Source organism: Orbicella faveolata, unplaced genomic scaffold (genome assembly GCF_042242905.1).
Source record: "Orbicella faveolata isolate gen_17 unplaced genomic scaffold, um_ofav_v1 contig_46, whole genome shotgun sequence".
In the NCBI taxonomy this organism is placed as follows: Eukaryota; Metazoa; Cnidaria; class Anthozoa; order Scleractinia; family Merulinidae; genus Orbicella; species Orbicella faveolata.
In genome coordinates this window covers 3,144,817-3,167,895 of record NW_028301576.1, presented here as the reverse complement: position 1 = coordinate 3,167,895, position 23,079 = coordinate 3,144,817, and the positions used below count along the sequence as shown (strand labels likewise).

The following is a 23,079-nucleotide window of genomic DNA, read 5'->3' as shown; positions in this document are numbered from 1 at the left end:
GAAACAATTTTGTCAAAATCTATTATTCTACGATTTTAAACAACAACCGTAAAGATTGTTTGTTTGACCGTATGTTCACAGTGGAAAACGGTCAATCTAATAAGTTAATGTAAAATCCAAACTAAAGTACAGTAACACAATGTTTTCTAAACCAACCAACGACCCATACAAAATGCAGCATATAATTCTTCTTAAACCCGCAAGAACGCGAAGGTACTAACGGTTTGAGCTTGACAATTTATTAACCGACACCGAAGTCGCGAAAGCATCACAACGAACAAGTTGAGATTTCATTGCTTTGCACCGGACATTTGATTGGCTGGATTTGAAAATGTTGGAATCTATTGTTTCAGTTCTGCCATCTGATTGGTTTTCATTGTCTCGGTGGCCCCGGTTTCAGTAAAGGCACCTTAATGACACAGTTTTTACTATCATCCTTGTTAAAATCAAGAGATCGTGAATGATGATCAATTGCACTCATTCTTGGAATTTCGACGCAAAAGAGAACAATGAGAGTCCAATTTTCGAAAAGGTTTCAGTATTTTTAAAAACGTAACATATCAGTATATATATATACTCAGTTTTAACTTCTTATATTACTTGTACCGTAAGGTTTAAGTTAAATTCTTCGACTGAAGGTTCTGACTCGGTCAGCTGTTAAAAGATCTCATAACAGCTTAGTTTAATGGAGTAATTTATCAATACCATTTATAATTCTTGTTTTAATTTTAACAAAAAGTGGTTTAAAAACAATAAACAACAATAATCGGTTTTGTAGCCTGCAGCCGGAGTGGGATGGTGGATAAGCGGGACCGAAACCCAATATACAAACGCGTTCTGTAGGCCATAGAATTTTTCAGTTATCAATGAACAATTAAAACCTGGCGAGTAGGCTTAACTTTTAAAATCTCAGATATGTCTGTTGCGGATGATCCTAATTCGATGGTGGAGGCTAACACAGTTCAGCCACTGTAAGAGGAGAAAGATTAGAATTAATAATGAAAAACGAACGATCGAATGTCTAACGACTCTTTTCAATCTTTTGTATACGTGTGTATGTTGGCTGGCTCCGGTTTTACTGTTGCAATGCTGCGGTTGCCTTTTCAAATGTGCTTCAATTTATAGGCGTCACCCTAGAACAGTTTTGAAGCCCGGCAAACGTCAGAGGAGCAAACACAAAAAATATCTTAATTTACGTTAGAAGGTTCACGACCGCAGACAATCTTTTGTTTTGCGCTCAAACACTATGCACGAAAAACGTAGGCAAAACGTTGCGTTTCTTTTGGCTAGTTCTTCAGTTAGAAGTAAACATCTATTGTGTTTTATTCACAATCAAGGTCAAAAAAGCGAACAAACACATTCAACAAAGAAGTTTGTCGAGCTTCATAACCGTTCCTCGCAATAAGTATCGCTATAAATCATAGCACTAGTCACACAGTGATTAACGTTACCAAAAACCATCTGCCTAAAGTGAAATTCAGTCTGAAATTTATTGGCGGATCATTACAGGAACCCAAGCTGTCACGCTTTTTTAAGCACAGGCAGTAGTCCATGACCATGGGCTCCTGGCACAGGAAGCTACACCGCTAAACAGCTTAAGTTGGTCAGGGTGCTTAGTCATTGAGTGACCGCTATTTTTAAAGACTTATTATCTCTATACCGATAATATCAAATCTTCAGTTCATAGGATTAAATAAATAAATGAAAAATAATTTGGATTTGTTCCCTGAGGCATATAACCTTTATTACTCATTCAGCTGTGAAGGCTCATTTTGTTTCAAAACACCGTCTTAATCCCCAATTTCTCGATTTTGCTACTCTGTGATTATCTAGTTTGCGCTTGTCGTGTGTCTGTTTTCATGAATTTGAGCGCGAACGGATAATCTTTGCCTTTGCATAGGAGTTGCATTTCCAGTCAGCTAACACACCTGGTGTATTACGGTTTAATAACGAAATGAATTTCACCTGGAGTTGATAAGATAAGAATTTAAAAAAGAGATAGAAAGTTAAAAAAAAGTCGAGCATCCTGGAGTGTGTTTGCAGTTCTACTGCAGCTCTCCCGCTGAGCCTGTCTGCAACATTTGTCAATGTACATCATCCATAACTCTCCCCTCCCTCGGAGACAATTCTAACGTTGCTATAAGGCAACTTAAAACACATCTGTGACGCTACTCGATACAACAAAATGTAAGAAGTTTTTAAATAATAAGCTACAGAGCTGCCTGGAATTCGTGTCAGTGCAAAGAAGCTATTTACCCCGGGGGGTCGAAGATAAAAGTCAGACAAAGTTCCTTAACTAGCGACTGGTTAACTTACATATTTGGCACGGCTATTAAAGTTTGGCGTTCAGTGTTGTATGTTAATAAGCTAAATTAAGTGACCGATTCTGTCATGTTTTGTCTAGTGGTTTCACTTTATAATATTAGTCACCGAGAATTTAAATACCGCCTAGGCAACGGGTTTTTCAGGCAAACGCCTTAAATAGTGTGCAATAACAAACTTCAACTTGAGCCTTGAATATTTGTCAAATCCTTATAACTTTATTCCAGGATCGCTTTCTGTGTCAATTTTGCAAGGTAAGTGGCTGATTAGAAACTGACTCGGTAACCAGCTAAAGCAAACTTATAGATTTGTGTTAATTAAGAAGTTTAAAATTCTTTTCAAGTAAAAAGATTTATCAGGTGTAATAACAGTAGTATTAGCAGCTACTGATTCTCTTGGTGCTAACTGTTCATAAATTAAGGCGAAAAATGTTCCAAGTTTGGTATGTCTTTTTTAGGCATCTTCGCTCATGTCGTTAAGCCATCTTTACTCCAATCGCAAAACTAAAACAGGAAAATGCCAAAATAATATGACGGTATTTCACGTTCATTCTACCACGCAAAAGACCCAAACGCCTCCTTAACTAGAACATTGTTTTGTACTATCTCAGGATTGTTTTGAAAATTACGTAATGAACCGGCACAGCACCAAACGCTAGTCGCGGCAAACTGTTTGTTAATAAGAAATAGGCCATTGACCCTACTCTAGTCTAAACAACGTCAATCGAAATCAGTCGCCGTGTCTTTTCGCAGCATCAGGTAAACAAGATTTAGACTGCAAAGATAAAATGGTGTACACAGGCTGATTGCGGTTTGCTCTCCTGTTAATGTTCTTAGGCAGGAGGAACATGAAAAACATGTGCTATAAAAGAACTTTGAATTAGAATTTATTCATTTCTTCATATATCGAGGTCAAAATTCGAAAAATAAAGACAAAATTGCGTTCGTTATCTCAAGTTTTCACTAAGTTGCTCTTGTTTCCATTTGCTAGGCCTGGCTCAGTTCAGTTCATTATTTGGTTACAGCGTTGTCTCTTTTAAACGCTGTATCATTTCGCTGCTCACAACAGGCCTTGACCAGTCATGCCGCGGTTATGTGCAAAACCATACTGTGAGTCTCATGCTTGCGGAACGAGAAAACTGATAAGAAATCTCGCAGTAATCTTGATTTACCTTTCCCTGATCAAATAGAAAATACTCCACGCTTCTGCCGTTTCACGTTTCAGATTTCTTCTCTATATCGCCGACTTTTCTCTCGTTAGATAAGATATTACCTTCTTAGTCAACCCTGAGGGGGGGTGAAAGTGTTTCGACTAGCTCGCTTCATAAGCTTTCATACGAACTGACCGACTTAGCCGCTGGAGTTTTGATCCATGTAGAAGTAAATCTAGGGACACTATCAGCAAATGAATGTTCTCAAGCAATGCCATTCTCAACGTTGATTCGGTGTAAAGAACTATGAGATTTACTGTCTGAATTCATTTAAGCCCGGTCCTCACTTTCGATACTGGCATAAGCTTATGCTTGTCAGGCTTATGCTTGCGTTGCAAGTAAGGACCGAGCTTTATGCTTATACTTATGTCGCTGTTATGTCCAGTGAGGATATGGTTGGCATAAGCGTAAGGTGCTCGCTGATTGGCTGAAAGTGTTTCGCTTATGGTTGCCTGCTTGGAAAGTGAGGACCGGACAGTCACTGCAAGAAGCAATGCTTTCCATTTCTTGTTGCACCGGACAATTGGGACTCAGTTTTCCAATGTTGTAAGGGAGGGTGGGAGACTTTTCCATGAAAGCTAAAATTGTAATAAGGGGAAGGGTAAAGAAATAGATGACGTGCCTGTATTTACAGACCGATGAGCAATATACTGTAAGGGTAATTATAAAATGTTCCAGCATGTCCAAATAGTGTGTTTATTAATGAGGGGAGAGCAGGGAATGGAAGCCATTTTCTTAATTTTACAGGGAACAGTAGGGCTTAAGAGAAAATGTTGCACAAGAACCAAAACATTGCAGTAATTAGTAGCACATATAATTAATATTTAGGAGACTGGATGCAAGAGACACTAAGCTACATTACCTGACACTGCTGGTCATAATTATCTAGCTGTACAATTTCTATAAGACATGCTATAAATGACAACTGTGGTAATTAAGCTTCAAACTAAAATGTCTCGCCAGCTTGTTCTGTTCCCGACTCTAATGACGCTATCAGTGAGGTCTTTAATTGTCATATCGATAGCCTAGCTAATAACTTGGATTTGTTCACAATAAGGAATATGTCTATCTTATCCTACGCTTTTCTGATCTCCCTCTCCCCCTAAAACCTACATGAATTTTATAAATTTCAATGTTACTTGCGGACAGTTTGCCTGTACCACAAGTTCTTTCTTTGGGAGATGGATTTGGAAGAAAATACATCGCGGACAGGTAATTCCGGTACACTCTTTCTTTTTTATAAGACTATGTTTCATAAGAATATCGACGCCGAAATTTGTGAAGTTTTAAGGATATTTTCGGAATAAACCCGAGGCTGAGATTTTGAAAAGAATATTGTACTTACAATGCACTCATGTTTCTTAACTAAACCATATAAAATTCTTCCTTTCTTTAAACGGCAAACTAGCCAAAACTGGCGACAAAAACAGTACCAGCGGTATGTTCGATACTAATAACATTTCTACAAGAAGTTAAGTATCATATCAGGCTTAGATACCTTTAGGCTGACTCCAAAATTAATTCAACACCATCCTGACGCCGTACACATTCAGTCGAAAGCAGACATGTTCTACGCTGTAATCTGAAAATATTCACAAGAATATTTTCAGCCTAAAATCGGCAGAAAAATAAGAATATTCAGCCTCGGGCGGAAAAACAATATTCTTAAGAAAAATAAAGAGTGTAGTAATACTAGTCTCTATGTATTTCTAATATATTAATTACTTCTTATGAGAAGTTTAATTTGTTTATTCATGAAGACAATTTGGCCTCGTTAATTAGTTGTTTTACTCTCAACATAATCTTGGCGTAAGCTTGTATTTATAAAAGGAAAGGAATTAGACATTGACATAACAGATCAGAACGGCATACTCCTAACGTGATTCGTCGCTGTCCGTTTGATCCTTAAGCCATTCAAACAGCCTTACAGCTGTCGCCTCCTCTTTGTTGAACCAAGCATCTGCCTCCTCCACATATGTTCTCATAGCTTGTGCTTTGTCACTTTCGTAAGCGTTCTTAGTTTTGCCTTCTGTGTAAGATCTTGTCTGGTTGGTACGAAAGCAGTGATAACCAGTGTCGGCTGGCCATGGAGTTAATTTTCTATGATTTTCGGTTTCTGCCAAGTTGCAACCGGCTTTTTCTGGTTGGTCGATTTTCAGGTTTGCGAGCTTAGCTTGAGTGACCTGCGGCAGTGAGTTAGCTCTCGATGCTTTAATGTGTCCAACACCGCCTTCTCCTAATGTTCCACTTGCTGAAAACGACAACGGAAAAAGTTCTTCCATATTTTCTGTTGAAACTGGAAAAGAGTTTCTCCTGCAATCTTGTAAAGTACTTTTGATAATGGGAAATGTTGATTTTGCACTTACGCTCTGAGGTAATACATGATTTGTTCCAGTCTTAACGCAAGCCCGGCCTTGAAAAGACGTTTGTATCGTTCCCTCGCTCTCGTCATCATATGAATGCAGTCCCTGCAGTCTCTTAATTTTCTTACCAGCTGTTGGTTCAAGGGTTACCTGCGTTTCCTGAAGCGAAGGAAATTGAGTATTCCTTGTCTCTACCGCACTGTCGCATCCTTTAATGTCTTTAATCGAGCTTCCTTCGACACACGGCTCCATGCAAGATTCAGCCCCGGGATTGATACAAAACTTGGCCTCGTCAGTGAAATCCTGCGAAGAGGAGCCTATGTATGGTACGTGGATGGAATGTCTTCTGCCGGCATCAGCTGATAAGTGTTTCGGTAGCTTTGTGTCGAATGAGCTGTGTCTAAAATTCACAAAAGAGGCGCTTATTTCTCTTATTCCGTCTGGCAACGAAGAAATGCGCGGTCGTGTTTTGAATCGAATCGGTTTTGCCTCATCCATGGTTGTTATGTCGCTAGTTTGATTGTCATTCTTTCTTAGGTACAGCTCGCTACACTTGCATTGGTTAGCTCTTTCCCAAACTAACCGCAACACAGAAAAGGTCAAGCACAGGTTTGCAACTCTTGCTGCTCGAGTAGACAATTCGGGAATCTGTGAAATTTTACAATAAGATGGTTTTCATTTGTTTTTCTTCTTATCCATGTCTCCGTAAAAAGATATCATGATTGTTTTTTATGTCATGACATAAATTTGCTTATCTGTTTTGCTATTGGTTATTTGGTTATGATGGAGGTCGTGTCAGGTAATTGACTTCCATGAACGTATTTTTTAGCCATGCCTTGCTCCGTTTTGACTCTCTTACTAATAAAAATTTTAAGAAAGTTTCGAAAAGCTGGATGGCTACAAATGAAAGAAATTAACATTCAGATCTAAGCCTGCCCCCAAGGCTAATCGCAACAGAAAAATGCTGGTTAATGGTTTTCGTTTATGTTCCTTCATGTCACTGTCTTCAGACAGGTTATCCTTATGAAAGCGAAAATGTATTTGTTTCTCATTAAAACAGACTAAAACTAGTAGGCATTGGATTTTGAACCCAATTTGACACAATGACAAGTAATTACAGCAGTTGAGATGAGAGTAGAGAACGCCCTCTTGCGGTAACATAATGGAACTAAACGATGCTAAAAATGCTATCTCTTCATTTCTGTGTACTGACCCCAAAAGCCCCTAAATATTTAATATTATCGCTGATCAATTGAAAGCACATCATGAAACGTACCGGACCGACGTTAGACACTGATTGTATGCAATACTCGATACCTTAACAGATATTTTCGCACGAATTAACCTTTTGCACATTGGTTCTAGCGCGATACTGGTGAAAAGAATTGACTTGATAGCATGCCAATGCTTGCCTTCCGCACGCATGACCAGGCAAAAACAGGTGATCGTAATCACTCATGACAAAAACTCTATTTATAAAGAACCAAAATTGTCCAACTAGTTTATAAGCGGCAAACATACGATAATTTTAAATTGGGCAAAGCGATCCGCCCTTTGCAATTGGAAACTACTAATGTTCTGAGAATTACGCTACTGGCACCCCCAAAATCTATTATAGCTTATATCGCAATCTGTTAATGGGACAAAGAACTGGCAGCTTTTCAAATTGGACCCTTGCTGGATCTGTTAGCTTGAAAATCGTTTATCTTTGATATATCACGGTTTTTACGTGAGTAATTTCAAGTTATAGATGATCGATTTAAAGCTAATTCAAAACAAAATTGCACACGTGAATTTGTTCAATTTCTTTGTTTATAATCCTCCCACAAGTCAAGTCAACCGGCTAACTTTCTGAATGAGTACGTTCTGGATAAAACATTGCTACGTGCTAGAAAGCAGCTGCCTCGATTTATTTTTTTCGTTTCTTGGAACAGTTATACCACGATACTGATCCTTTTAAAATGCTATCAAAGCTAGAAAAAAGAGATTTCGTCGGCTAACAGCTCAAAATGCCCCAAAGGTTTATTTTGCGACTTTGAACAAAATAAAATGGAAACTATGTTTTAATTGGAAACACGATGTACCTTCAAAACTGAAAGGAAGCAACGTTAAAAAGACCTTAAACAGGGTTAAACGCAGACGCAACTTATTGAGTGAAATCACCTTAAGTATTCGTCTATAATTTTAAACTGTGATGGCGGTTTTGTTTTACTCGTGTGAGTTTACATGTGTACTTACTGGTCCGGATCAGAATTACTGCAAGTCACCAGAGCGTTTCGGTGAAGTAGTTCGGGATCACGTACCTCAGAATTCAGTCGCTAAGTTAGAAGTGAAAAGGCAGATGGGCTAGATATGAACTCCAGCGAGAGAAAAAGATCGCTGACGAGCGAAGTCGCGGATGAAACTACGAAGAAAAATGGTTTTGAGGAACGACGGCTTCGAAGAAAACTTGAAGACATTGAGCAGCACGCTCTCAAACAAAAGAAGAAACGCAACAACGAACAGCTGGAGTATGCTTTGGAACACCTTTCTCTTGAAGATATGGACACGTTTAACAGTCTCACAAGGAAGATTCTCGAATCCAATTTTCTTCCACCAATTAATCGTAAACCAAGAGGGAGTAACACTGAAGACCAACGTGGGGGAAAAGATGATTTACTGGTAGAAAGGCTAAGAGGCTCTAAGATGATAAACAAATATCTAAAAAGTCGAAAATCAAGAAAGCTGACTAGAAGTTTGTCCACAGACTCAGGACTAACGCCAGGTCCTACGAATGGAAAGAACGAGCCTGGTCCCTATTCTGCCTACTTATTTAAAAGAAGGGTTGTCGAATCGGTTTCTCTTCCTACCCGCCGACCGATAGCCACAGCAGACGTTCCCAGACTTGATGAAGCGACGCGTCGAATACATTTTGCTGACAATAAGAATGAGAACATTAAGTCACATTCAAAGCGTGTAGCTCAAAATAAAGCATTCCCAAGGCCTGTTGGCCCTCAACGGAAAATTCAACACAACTGTCTTAGTGAGGCTATAGAGTACAAACTTAGAATGCGCGAATTGCAACGGAAATCGCTTCAAGAAAGCAGCTGAAAGACAACTAAGCGCTATGTTTTTCTACGGCATTTTTTCGCTCACTTAGCAAAAAATATTCAACGAACTGAACTGCTGCAGGGAAGGATCAATGCAAGAGTGACTGAGCAAAACGTTGTCAGTTCATGTGTCGTGTGTTTCAGTATGCCGGCTTGTTTTAACAATTTGTTATGAATGTATTTTCGAAGAAATCATTTCTCCTGGCTCCGTGTGCGTGTATATTCCAAATGCGATCTTGTTACTAACAGTTTGGTTTTCTATAATTCTTTTACTGTGTTGGAAGTTTTGTTTGGTCGTGAAATTAAACTACTCGAACTAAATGTAATTTAACTTGTATTGGTTTCCATGAACCCTGTTTTTATTTATTTATTTATTTTTTTGCCAGCAGTTTTTCTCTAGAGGCGTTCATATTTGTCAAACTTTTCTCCACATCAACAATCAGTTCTAATAGGGAGAAGTTCTCTCTTGAATAGGACACATAGAGCCACCGAATACGTACCAAAAGTGGCAAATGAAGTTTATTTAAATACCTTGTTCAAGAGCCAGATTCTCTTGAAGAGGAATAATGAATATGCATTACAAACATTAACGAGAATTTCGTTGCTGACCAAAAATTATCACGTGTTCTTCCCGTGTTGTTCGTATAGAATCATAAAGTGCACGATATGCTGATTAGCAGTTGTGCTAGCTTTCATACACATTGAGCTTCGTTCTGTTGTTTTGGTTTTGCTCACTGAGGATCGTTAATTGAATACGAAAACAATAACATCGAATAGCGCTTCTGCCAGTCGAGCCTGTAATAATAAAGAAACGGCTGTGACATATAATCAAGATGATAGCCGATAATGAAAATTCCAGAAGCGCAGAAAAACTTCGGTTAACACTTGTTATTGACTAGTTAAACATTTCCCGGGCATTTTGTTTTGAAAGGTAAATTTCAAATCAGAAGAGTGATTGCTTCACTTCCTTGTTGAAGACAAACGTTAACAGAAGCAATATCGAAACCGCTGAATGTTGAACAATGAACTCATTATCAGACTATTAGTGGTGTTCCTGTGGTTGAACTCTTTCAATATCTTGCTACTGCTTGAAAGTGATTACAGCTAAGGTTGGTCCGTAGAATGAAGACTGACTTATGGACTCTTTCAACGGTTCGTTATCAAATTTACATTAATATGCTTCTGTCTTTACTTCAAGAACTGCCGCATGATCACTGAGAACAAAAGCGGTACTTAAACACGTGATGTAAACATGCTACGAAGACAAGCAATATCGGCAAATAACCTTTTTAAAATGCTTAACCTCTGAATTTGGCCCAAGGGATACTTATGTAAACAAAGTAGAATCACCACAACACTCTCTTTTTTTTTTATTGGTACGAGGATACAACAGAAAGAATGGTGTTCCTTCCTATAGCCATTTCCGGCTCTTTGTTTCTTGAACACCTTTATTTTTTTGGTTATGTTATATGCGTACAGCCACTTCCACAAGCATAGGTCCAGCGTCTTACAAGATTTGTCAGCTGGTTCCTCTTATGTAGTCATACTGATTCACAAGAGTAGATTTAGTTCTGCAACACACCACCACATCTTATAAACGCAGTCAGTTCAGCCCATTTCGTATTCTTCGATCCTCAGTTCTTACATTTTCCCAATAACATAAAGTTTCTGGATAAATACATTGCGTGTATGTCTCAGATTTTGCGTGCTAGAATTAATGGCCCTTTTTCCCTTTCCGGGATGTAGCTTTAGAAGTACACTTGCAAATGGCGACTTTAAATAGGCCAGAACGCCGGGATGAGATAACGGCCAAAAGAATGCCTGACTCATAAAAATTCTTGTAGAAGCTAAACCGAGGAAATTTCTACTTTGACCATGCATCAGATTAAACAAATGTTAGTGAATTTTCACCTAATTGAATCAAGATAATTCAAGCCCTCGGGCAAGTTCAGTGTATTTTGGTAAAGTCAAAACAACAATCCAGCATCGTCTGTGAATAAATATAATTTTTCACGTTGTTATTATGAGATGATTGTGGGTCGGCATGTAGATTCGTTGGTATGCAAGTAAGTATCTTGCTAAGAAGTGGGGCTGTTTACTGTGTCTGATCAATAAACAAGATGCGTCCTTGTTCCCATGCGACTGGTGTACTAAGTTAAAAATTATTTTGTTTTCGTGTCCCTGCAGAGTGATCAGACAACAAATGTACCGGCAATTACTCTGCAAAAAAGATGTCACGCCGTAAAATCACTGAATCACAAAGGAATCGAGACCCCCGGGGGGGGGGGGGGAGGTACTTTGGGAATGTCTGGGTGGGGATGTGCCGCTGGGACCCTGGAACCCTTAGCCTATACCAGAGCTAATTCAGCTGAATTTTGCTACCCTATACTAGACTAAAACTCCCCAAATCCCCCCATCTATCGACACTGTCGAGGCTGATTTGCGTAAATTTAAACTTGCTGATTTGATTTTTTTATATTTTTGAGTGGCAATTCCTGGTTTCCTTAGTCTAGATAAAATCTTCAACCAACTAGTCAGTTTTGTCAAAAATTATACCCTATTCTAGACCCAAACGCTCTGATTTATATACCCTATCCTAGAGTAAACTGCTTGAAAACAATACCCTTGACAGCGGCACATACCTATATAGCCCATATATGGCGGTACCCCCCTCCCCCGGGAATCGAGATAAGCAGATTCTAACACAGAGGCACCCAAGTGTGCCTCACGTGGACGAGACAACCTTTGGCAGGCAGCCACACCGCAGAACATAAGTGGAAGAGTGAATTGTTAATTCCGCACAATTATGATTTTGAGTGCTATTTCTCAGTACTGAAGTTATGTAACCAACTCTTCGATGATTTCCTTACACAGTGTTAAAAACAGCGTTCAAGTAAAGATATCCTGTTAGCAAGGGCTGTACATCTGACACTAGAACTTTCACGGTGATGTGGTGTATTGCATGGTGGTTCAAAAACTACGGTAATATAGATTTCACTGAAGACAACTTATTGAATAAGACCAGAAGTTGGGTTGAAGAGTATGAAGTACTGTCGAAACAAAACAGAGAGACTGAAAAGCTAATAAATCTTCAGGAGAATACAATTAAAAAAAAAAAACATACGTATTCAGTCAACCATGGCGCTGTCATATGCGCAGGTTGATTGAAAACCGTGATCTGGTCATGCCATACATTATACATATTCATCCTATAAAAGACTGTTTACACCATGTCGACGATAGATCAATCGTGATAAAAAGTTCTACTAGGGGATTTCACAGTATTTCAGTACGTTGAACAATTAAGCATGCTAAAACCATTTTTTAAAGCCAACAGAAGTTCGATTTCAGTTTGTTATCAAATTTAGAGTTCTCTTTCTTTCACTCGCATTTTCTTAAATTGAACTTTGTTCTATTAGCACGACAAGATAATTTATTTAAATTAGATAAACTGTGGAAGGGTGAAATATCATTTTCCGCGTCATGTTGACCACCGGAGTAAATATCATTCGGGGTCCTAAGCGTTCTCTTCAAAACAATTCTCAATTGTCCGTGCTGGAAAGGATGAGCGCACAAGATTCACAAGTTAACAGTGAAACTGATGATGCCTCAAGAAACAATAAGCAAAAAGTGACCCGCGCTTCAAGTGAGGGATTACGGCCATATTCGGAACTTTTAGAATCGAGATGCGACAATGCAGAGGTGTGTGACATCCCTAACCAGAGACGTCTTGTAAGGTCACAGTCAGAAAGCAGTTTTTCTCTTCAAACTTGGAGAAATGTTTCTTGGACCACGGACCAGGTAACTTTACAAGATTTACATTGCGGCAACAACAGAGGGATGAAGGAATGGAGATTGCCAAGTATACCTCAAAGGGTAAACAATACAACCGGCGAAGTCAAGGAATTTGCACCGGTAACTTCAACGACGCCTCGAAGAAGAAGTTTATGCGTTTTACCAGACTTGTCAAAAGTGGGGGCTGAAAAGCGGGTACGGTTTAGAGCCTCAACACCTCTGACGAAACATCAGGTTGAAAAAGTGAACAATACTTTTGATTCGCTGGAAAGCAAATCACAGAATTTGGTCAATTGGCTCAGAGACCAACAATAATCGCCTACAAGTTTTCTTTGTCTGTGTGTGTGTTCCTCGTTGTACACGAGACCTTTTATCAAATAATTTTAATTTGCTGAAAAGTGAATCAAAAAGTAGTCAAATGGTTCAGATAACAACATTAATCACCTGACAGTTTCATTTGCGTGAACGTGTGTTTCTCTGAAGTTAACGGTACCTCCTTTATCTCAAGGTAAAGGATGCTATATCTTTATTCATAAATCTTGCTGTTTCAACATTGTTAACGCTCATTTGCTATTGCACTTGGTTTCATTGCGTAGTGTGCCTGTGTTGTTGTTCAGCTAAAAATCGAGTGTTTATAAGTCATATTCCGTACTTCTTGTTCTTAGAGCGATGACTTTGATCTGGGTTTTCAATAAAATTATTTACCAAGGTGTTGCTGGAGTGGTGATCCATACATGTAACTAATAGTAAAGCATGCACGAGCTTTACATAATGTGATTTGCCTTTCTTCTAAACGAACTGTATACAGAGGCGGCAGTTTGCTTCCAAAACACCATCATAAAAGTAAATTAATCTATGGAGAAGAATTGGTAGCTCCAGCTGATGTCGAAAACTAGCCACTGTGATAAATTTGTAATGTTCCACCCAGCTTAACAATCTCAGGCAATTAGCAACATTCAGCATTAAGTAACAAGCAGAAAAGCTTGCAGCTTGCATCAGGCAGAAGTCAGAAGATGTTAGAAGGAATAAGTCTGCCAGCAGCTAACAGCAGGCAGAATTAAAGGGGAGGGGGGGCGGGGAGGGGGGGAGCGAGACATTAGCAGGCAGCTGGTATCAACCAGGAGGCAACAATTAGGATCAAGTGAAAAGCGGGAAAGCAGTCATCAGCAGACAGCAGGTGGCAATCATGATAGCAGACAGCAGATATCAGCTACCATTCAGCATCAGGTGACACACATAAGAGTAGCAGTATGCAGCAGGTAGCAGACCTCAGCAAGCATCAGTCTGTCAGCAGTAGTCAGCAAGTGGTAATAGCAGACAGCAGACATCAGCCAGCATTCAGCATTAGGTGACACACAGAAGAGTAGCAGTATGCAGCAGACAGCAGATCTGGGCAGGCATCAGTCTATCACAGCAGTAGTTAGCAGGGGGCAATAACAGACAGCAGATATCAGCCAGCATTCAGCATCAGATGACACACAGAATAGTAGCAGTGTGCAGCAGGCAGCAGACCTGGGCAGGCATCAGTCTGTCAGCAGTAGTCAGCAGACAGCAGGTGGCAATAGCAAGGGTAGCATTGAGTAGTATTAAAATGTATTTCCATCAGGTATCTGTATGTCAGTTATCAGGCAGCAAGCATGATCAGGTAACAGCCAGAAGAGCAAGGCGAACAGGGTAGCAAGCCCATGCAGCATGCAACATCAGGTGGCAGAAAATGATCAATACACAGCAGTCATCATGCAACATTAGGTGGCAACTAGAGTAACAGACAACAGGCAGGTGGCAACTAACAGTCGCGTAAGTCTGTCAGTGAAGTAATCAGCAGATGACAGGCAGGGGGAAGTAATCAGTCGGCAGCAGATAGCACATGGGCATACAGTAGGCATCAGGTACCAACTAGTGGCATAAAGCTTTAGGTAAAGGCAAAATAGGAGACAGAAGGCATCCGAGAGCAAGCAACAGACAACAAGCAGCAGGTGGAGGTCAGTAGGTAAGTTCTATAGATTCATATATGTAGACGGACACAGAGACGTGCAGGCAGGCATGGGGGTAGAAATGAGGGTGGGTAGTATTGTAGTCCAACAAACATGCAGTCAGGGAGGCAGGTAAGAATCAGTGTATGCATATATACATGCAGACTCACAACTTTACATACAGGCGGACAAGTAGGTTGCGTATGCCTGAGTAACCATAAAAATATCCTTCAGTATCAAGTGTACAAGATAGCTGTTGATTGATGCATGAATTATGATCTGAAAACTTAAAAGTTTTATAAGGTCAGAATGAAAAACCTATTTACTCATCAATCTTCCAGCCACAAAGTTTATAACATAAGTACGAAGAAAAGAAATCATCCTAGAATGTATTTTTTGTAGATGCCAAAATAGCTTTCAAGTTACTCAGCCCATTCATGTGGCTTCAGGCACAATTAACCTCTTACAAAAGCGGAATGTTTGATCTAAAGCAAAGCCGCAACAGAGTATCCACGAACTCGACCCACGAAACAGTTTAATGTCTTTATTAAATACATATTTCGTTTAGTTTATATTGCTTCTTATCCCACGAATGCATGACTGTCAGATGATGTACTTTACTGATACAACATCCACCACTTTGCAGTGAGCTGGCGCCTCTTTTGTTTATACTAGTGTAGAGGTTTCCAACTGAGAAAACTTGCTATTTACTGTTTAACTTGGTTTGAAGTGTACAGGATTGCAAGCGAAGAAGAGAAAGCAGACAATTTTAGTTCATCATTTTAAGATAACAGTTTTCATACATGAGTTCTCGTTTTGTGAACGTTTCCGGTTTAACACAACTGGGCTTTACTGCCTCAAGCGATGCAGTACCTTGACGAAATTTTGTTCTTTCTCATTTCTTTTAACTCACTATAATAATCGATAAATCGAAGTAATAATAAAATAACGCCCCAATATGGTACTATATACGTGAGAAACGTGAGAAAGGAAAAAAAACTAATCTAATACTTCACCGGATTGCAGACTGGAATAAGGCTTTGTGCAACAAATAAAAATAACACTTTCTGTGGCCATTCTTTTAGTAAAACAGACGGAATACCATGCTCAAACTTGTATTAAACGTCATTCTGTCGAAAATTTCAGTCATAGACAAGAGCTAACAGTTTGGAAATTGATGTTTCTTCCTGTTTTGCAAAACACTGAAAATGTGTAGTTCGCTTCACTAGAGGTATGTTGTTCCTTCCGGAACGTAATTTCCGCTGCTTTTCCGGAGTCCCAAACAGCCTGGTTTATTTCAGGACATTAACATTTTCCGGGACCATGACTATTTGTTACACTTGCACCTAACTTTTAAGCACCAGTTGTAAAGAAGATTCGCGCTTAGCTGACCTTTTGTTAAAGTTGGTAGATGAAAAAGATTGCATTGCTAAAGGATCGAGTTCTCAAGAGGTTAGTAATTCTTTTGGGGGCTTCACTTACTTTCTTAGGAACAACTAAGCAGAGAAAAAAAGTTTTCAAGGGCATTATAGGAAACAAAACGGAAACAAGTTACAATATGTTCGACTTGATATGTTCTTCGCTGCACTAAAATGTTGCTTCCATCAGCGAACAAGATAACAAAGAGAGTAGAACACCTTTAGAGAACTAGAGAACGTTTCAAAGTGAAGAAAAATGCACCTTAAAAAATCTATATAAATTTATCATTTACATAGGAAATAAGAACGGAAGGTGGAAGGGAAGGACGAAAAGCAACTTCAGGAAGGCTTCGAAATATTGGTTTATAAAGTGCGAAGGTTTTTGAATGCTTGGTATCACTGGAGTCGATTTGAATAAGGTCACGCAAGGTGGAAATTTCCAAATTGTTCTCAGTAACATGCATGGCAAAACAAGATATGTAAGCTGGTGTGAAATATTCTAACTCAACCTAATCTTTACAAAGCGTTAACTTAAGTTCAATTCATAAAACGAGCCTCGGCTGGTTTAATTCGTTTTCTGAACACCTTACGGCGAGAATCTAATCGCGTATTCTTCCTATCAAAACTTCAGTATTAATTTGGATGCAAAAATATTCACAGTCATGCAGCCAGCTTTGTTATTCTGTCGCAAGCTACGCTAGAAAACATTGCGTCTACTTCGAGACAGTAGTAAAAGAGCTGTAAAAGGCAACATTGGTGAGTAGTCTGTGCAGACGAGTCGGCTTACGCTATGCCTCAATACGGCTTCGTGTGGCAAGTTCGCTGATACACTGTTCTTAATTTTGTTCAAATCAAGGCTTAACCCTACAGTAAGCCGGCCATTAAGTAAAACGTTGTTCCGGATTCACAGCTTAATCTGTTATTTAGGTTACGTATTACAATCTGCCGACATTGTTCATTTTATTGCAATGTGAAATAAGGTTTTACCCGGCATCATAGATTTTGATGGCATGCAAAATTATCCTCCATCATTAACATTCAAAGAAGAAAGGAAAGATGTTTGATTTCTTAAATTAAAGCTTTTGTGGGAATCAGTAAGTGAATAATACTTAGCCTTAGTGTTAATGACGCTACACAGTAAGTGATCTAAAGGGTTATTCTGGTGTAGGTCAATGCTGAATTTTACTCGGCCAAATCCAGAAATGTTTCACTTTCAAATGATAATCGTCAGACGCCGGACACAACTAGACAAACAAAGAATACGATGATGGCAGCAAATTTTAGTAATTAGCCAGAAGCCAACAAATTTTATTACCTTGTTTTCATGACAAAGAATGTACATGTTTGTTCACTAAGATAGGTTGTTGTAAACAGTATTTCAATTCTTCACTTACCTAGATAACTGAAGCACAGGAATACAAAATGCAAGTATCAAATACTTATCAGTTAACGCACGCTGAAACAGTTCAATGGCTACCGACAAGAAAACTTGTGAAAAGCCAACAAGTAGTAAATCCATTTAGTTGACAACACAGAGATTCAAAGACCAACTTGCAGTTATGTTGTTTTTAGGAGGTTTACCTCCTCCTTGGCCTTAAAAGGTAGAGGAATGAAAAGGTGAACATTACACTACACTGTCCTAAATAAATCATAGCTGCTTTTTCCTCTGGAGCAACAACCGTTTGAAAACTACGGAAGAATAGACACAGCGATACCTGTTCGCCTCAAGATGAGTTTTTCCTTTTCGTAACATTTCGGCATTAATAAGCAGGTTCAGAATCTATAATGAATACACGAAAACCCTACAGAGCGATCAACGAGTAGAACTGTTGAACAACTCAAGTGAACAGCAGGCTGGCACAAAATCACCAAACCACTCAACGAAAAGGTTTCCTTCCCGGCGGAATACATCACCTATCTTTTGTTGACTTCCCTTTTCACTAAATTCCTTTTACATATGCTGTGTCACGAGGAGGCGTTGGTGCAAAATTCCCTTTTACTGTGATGAGATCAAACAAAAGGACTTAAGAGCGATCACGCGATGCTTTTCGAAGTCACTCCCTTCGTTGTGTTTCCAGACAATTTTCGTGGACAACGAATGTTGGACGACGATAGAAACAAGAATAGCCGCATATAGAAACAGAGCGAGAGCTTAAAATGCTGCTTGAAGTAAATCAACTTCACGAGAGTTCAGTGACGGATCTTGTGAGTGCGTTTCGTGGAACGACGGTCGTTTAAAAGAATCATGGCTTACTAGGATTTCTCACCTGTACTTCTTGACAGAAGCAAAGCTTTTCAAAGAAGATCAAGTAGTCTTAGCGAGGTTCACCTTGATGAACCTTTTTGTGTAGTCTTTTACAAAACATAATGTGAACTAAACCAGTTTTGGCTTCATCAGGGATAAATAATTAGCAGTGTGTGGCTTCTTGTAATCTGCTTGCGAGGGTGCTGCATGGATTTAGTTCCCACTGGATCGAATTCATGTCCTCATTAAATTATTTCACTGTTTTCCTCTTGTAGCAGCGTACACGTATATTTCTTTTGTTACTATTTTATCGATCAGCATTGAGAGTTGTCTGTATTTAAATTATTTAATATTTCGTATATAGATGAGTACTTCAAAAGAGTTGTCCTGCTTCTCCAAATTAAGTTTTATGCCAAAAAAGATTCGTTAAGGCTAACCATAGTTCCAGCTGGCTTTTATGGATTCCTAATCCTGATGAAAGAACAGTTTATCAGTTTACGAGCTTGAATTTACAGATAGAAAAGAAACGCTCCAGATAAAGTAAGAAAGAAAATTTCCCCAAAAGATTACTGGAATATTGACCGGCCATTTTCAGAGATTACAAATTTGCAAGCAGCAACTTTCTATAGTTATTTACATCGAGTCAAAGTAAAGAATAGTGTGCCTGGAGGGCCTTCTAACTTTTAGCTTTCCTATCAGTGTTCACAAGAAAAGGAAATCATGTATAAGGTGCAAGGGTTTCTGATAATCATTACCATGATATGAAATGCTAGTGTAGCAAAAAAAGAAAAAAAAAGCTACCTAGTAGACCCTAGTAGCTTTGAGTTCAATCAACAGACTAAGGGGAACAGTTCTCGTGATTTCTGGCAGTCACGTCTGGCCATGCGGGTTAGTGGATATTTAGAGGACTTTGAGAACAAACTTAAGTTCGTTAGTGGTCCTTCTTGTCCATGCATTGATTATGGGGATTACCTTCTTAGGAACAATTTAACAAAGAAAAGGAATTTAAATTAAGGGTATATAGGAAACAAAATGGAAACAAGTAACATTTTGGGCTTGTTATGCTCTTTGCTGCGATGATTTGTTGTTCACATCAGCGAAAAAGGTAACAGACAGAACACTGCCATAGAACTTTTCAAAGCCATGAAAAATGCAGCTTGAAAGAAACTAACTTAGAAGTCAGTAGCAGTTTACATAGTAAATAAGAACTGAAGGAAGGAGAAAAGGAAGATGAATCAACTTCAGGAAGGCTTTATCAGTGTACAACGTACGAATGTTTTGCATGCCCATGTGTAACAGCGACCGTTTATATGCAGTCAAGGGACGTGTATCCTGAAAAATTACTCTCAGCAACATGCATAGCAAAACAAAGAATATAAAAGCTGATACAACATACTTAAACGCTACTGCATCTTTACGAAGCGTTAACTTAAGTTCAGTTCTTAGAAGTAGCCTCGGCTGGTTTAATTCGTGTTTGTAAACACCCTAAGTCGAAAATATAATCGATTATTCCTCCTATCAAACCTTTAGAAGTAATTGGATGCAAAAATATTCACAGCCACGCACTAAGCCTTGTTATTCCGCAGCAAGCTACACAGGAAAGCATTGTGTCCACACCGAGACTCTAAAAGAGCTGTAAAAGGCAACATTGGTGAGTAGTCAGTTTCCACCGAAACCGTTACGCTTTGCCTCAAAACGCCTCGTGTACTGCCAGGATGGATACATTGTTCTTCGTTGTTTCTTTTCAAATCAAATCAGCCAGCCATTTAGTGAGATGATGTTCCGGATTCACAGTTTAATCTATTGATTTAGTTACGGTTAAAAAATAATCTGAGACATACTTTTCATTGCAATGTGAACTAAGTTTGTACCAGTCACCATCAGCTTTGATAGCTTGCAAAGTTGAATTGTCTTCCATGCATAAAAATCTTAAGAGATGAAGGATGACGACAAATAAAGGAACCTGACCAAGTGGCCGTGCAAAACCAAGCATAGAAAGACACCACGATGCTCCTTCGCATGAAGACAAGTTTTTCCTTTTCTCAATTCATAAACAAGTAAGTCCATACGCAATCATAAATGTACGAGTACCGCTATGGAGCTAGCAAGGAGTTGTGAGACTTAGACACAAAATATTGAACAATTCAAGTGAACAAGATGCGAGAACAAAATCACCAAACCAATTAACAAAAAGGTTTCCTGCCCGGCGGAATACAACAGCTATCTTACTTTGACTTCTCTTTTTCACTAAATTCCTTTTACACATGCTGTGTCACGACGAGGCGTTGTTGCAAAATTTTCCCTTTCAGTGAGATGAGATCAAACAAAAGGACTTGACAGCGATTACGCGATGCATGTGACAGTCACACCCCAGGTTCTGGTTTAAGATTGTTTTCGAGAATAACCGAGTTTTTGGACTAAGGGAAAAAGACATAAATAGCCTTATAAATATAAAGAAAAAAAGACATAAATAGCCTTATATATAAAGCCAAGGTGGGAGCTTGAGATCCTACTTAAGAGTAAGTTAGTTCCACAAGAGAAATAACAGATCTTGCAAGTACATGTATCTCTAAGGAGTGGTGATCATTTACGAGAAGTCATGTCTCGAAGCAAACCTTTCAAACAAGATGAAGCACCCTTTAGCAAATTAAACTTAGATGAAGCTTTCGCATTCTTTTAACATTTCCATAGAGCAATACACAATAAGAACAACACCAGTTTTGGCTTCATCAGGATTCACAGTTTAATCTATTAATTTAGTTACGGGTAAAGAACAATCTGAGACATACTTTTCATTGCAATGTGATCTAAGTTTGTACCAGTCACCATCAGCTTTGATAGCTTGCAAAGCAGTTGAATTGGCTTCCATGCATACAAAAACTTAAGAGATGAAGGATGACGACAAATAAAGGAACCTGACCAAGTGGCCGTGCAAAACCAAGCATAGAAAGACACCACGATGCTCCTTCGCATCAAGACGACTTTTGTCCTTTTCACAATTCATAAACAAGTAAGTCCATACGCAATCATAAATGTACGAGTACCGCTATGGAGCTAGCAAGGAGTTGTGAGACTTAGACACAAAATATTGAACAATTCAGTTGAACAAGAAGCGAGAACAAAATCACCAAACCAATTAACAAAAAGGTTTCCTGCCCGGCGGAATACAACAGCTATCTTACTTTGACTTCCCTTTTTCACTAAATTCCTTTTACACATGCTGTGTCACGACGAGGCGTTGTTGCAAAATTTTCCCTTTCAGTGAGATGAGATCAAACAAAAGGACTTGACAGCGATCACGCAATGCATGTGACAGTCACACCCCAGGTTCTGGTTTAAGATCATTTTCGAGAATAACCGAATTTTTGGACTAAGGGAAAAAGACATAAATAGCCTTATATAAAGCCAAGGTGAGAGTTTAGGATCCTTGAGTAAGTTAGTTCCACAAGAGAAATAACAGATCTTGCAAGAACATGTATCTCTTAGGAGAGGGGATCATTCACGAGAAGTCATGTCTCGAAGCAACCTTTCAAACAAGATGAAGCAGCCTTTGGCAGATTTAACTTGGATAAAGCTTTGGCATTTTTTTAACATTTCCAAAAAGCAATACATAATAAGAACAACACCAGTGTTGGCTTCCTCAAGGATAAATAATTAGGTGCGTGGGTTCTTGCAATCTGCTTGCCGCGTGGGTGTTACATTGAGTTCCCACTAAATCGAATTCATGTCCTCATTCTTCTCCCATGATTAAATTGTTTCACCGTTTTCCTCCTCGTAGCAGCGTGTATAAATGTATTTTTACTAGTTCAGCGGTCAGCATTCAGAGTTGTCTATATTAAATTATTTGTTATTTTGTCAATAGATGGGAACTTCAAAATTGTTATCCTACTTCTTCAAGTTAAGGTCTAGACCAAAAAGATTTTGGTTTTCGGTAGGAATAAGTAGAGTACCAACTCCTATGTGGATTCCTAAATAAGCAAGAAAGACTCTTAAGTAGTTTAGAAGCCTGAATCTGCAGATAGGAGAAATTGCTCGCTCGATATAGGCAAAAGTGTACCCCGAACGTTTCTTTGAACAGTTGGTTCGACAGAAAACCGAAAGGAATGTGGACTAAATTTATGATCCATACGTTAAGAAACCGTTATAGTTCTCGAGAGATTTCAAAACAAAGTAAGCCAAGTTGTAAGCTAAAATTTTCTTTTGTCAGTTAAACCGGGCAAACTAAATCAGTGCTTTTATTATATTGGCTACCTAATGAAAAGAAAACCACAAGGAAGCTGCAAGGATTTTGTATGATCGTTACCATGCAATGTAATTCCAATGTACAAACTCAGCGTCATTCAGGGTTAGATTTGTTTTATAGGAACAGAACGAGAAGATTTTTTGCTTCCTGGCAGTTACTTCTCACTCTTCGGACCCGTTTATTAGAGATTTAGGACTTCTTATAAATCGAATAGTTCAAGACTATTTAACAAGTTTAATATCATCACGACTGCAAATTGTAATCGCGATATTTAGTAAAAGAAGAATTCAGACACAGATTGTAATTCAAAAGCTGATCTTGACTCTTGTCAGATAATTTCTTGACAGGTATATTTCGTCAGGAAGGGGCACTTCTAAGAAGCGTTCGGTGGGAGTTAGGCATAAAGAAGAAAAGAACAGGT

At 38.9% G+C, this 23,079-nt stretch overlaps 2 protein-coding genes across 5 annotated transcripts in view; both read left to right on the top strand.

The window, feature by feature from the left end:
• Positions 1-2,443: 2,443 nt before the first annotated feature.
• The window catches only part of LOC110044004 (uncharacterized), a 28,586-nt gene continuing 7,950 nt past the window's right edge, over positions 2,444-23,079 (top strand). Inside the window, exon 1 of one of the 4 annotated variants that reach the window (XM_089278065.1) lies at positions 2,444-2,576. The gene's annotated coding sequence lies outside the window, so the exon portion shown is untranslated. Of the gene's footprint in view, positions 2,577-16,027; positions 16,205-16,828; positions 16,927-21,070; positions 23,078-23,079 lie in introns of those variants that run through there. The other 3 variants (XM_089278066.1, XM_089278067.1, XM_089278068.1) reach the window with 3 other exon arrangements.
• On the top strand, positions 7,649-9,310 carry LOC110044040 (uncharacterized). Its single transcript, XM_020749562.2, has one exon. The coding sequence runs from the start codon at positions 8,248-8,250 to the stop codon at positions 8,983-8,985; it is 738 nt and encodes a 245-aa protein (XP_020605221.1). The 5' UTR covers positions 7,649-8,247; the 3' UTR covers positions 8,986-9,310.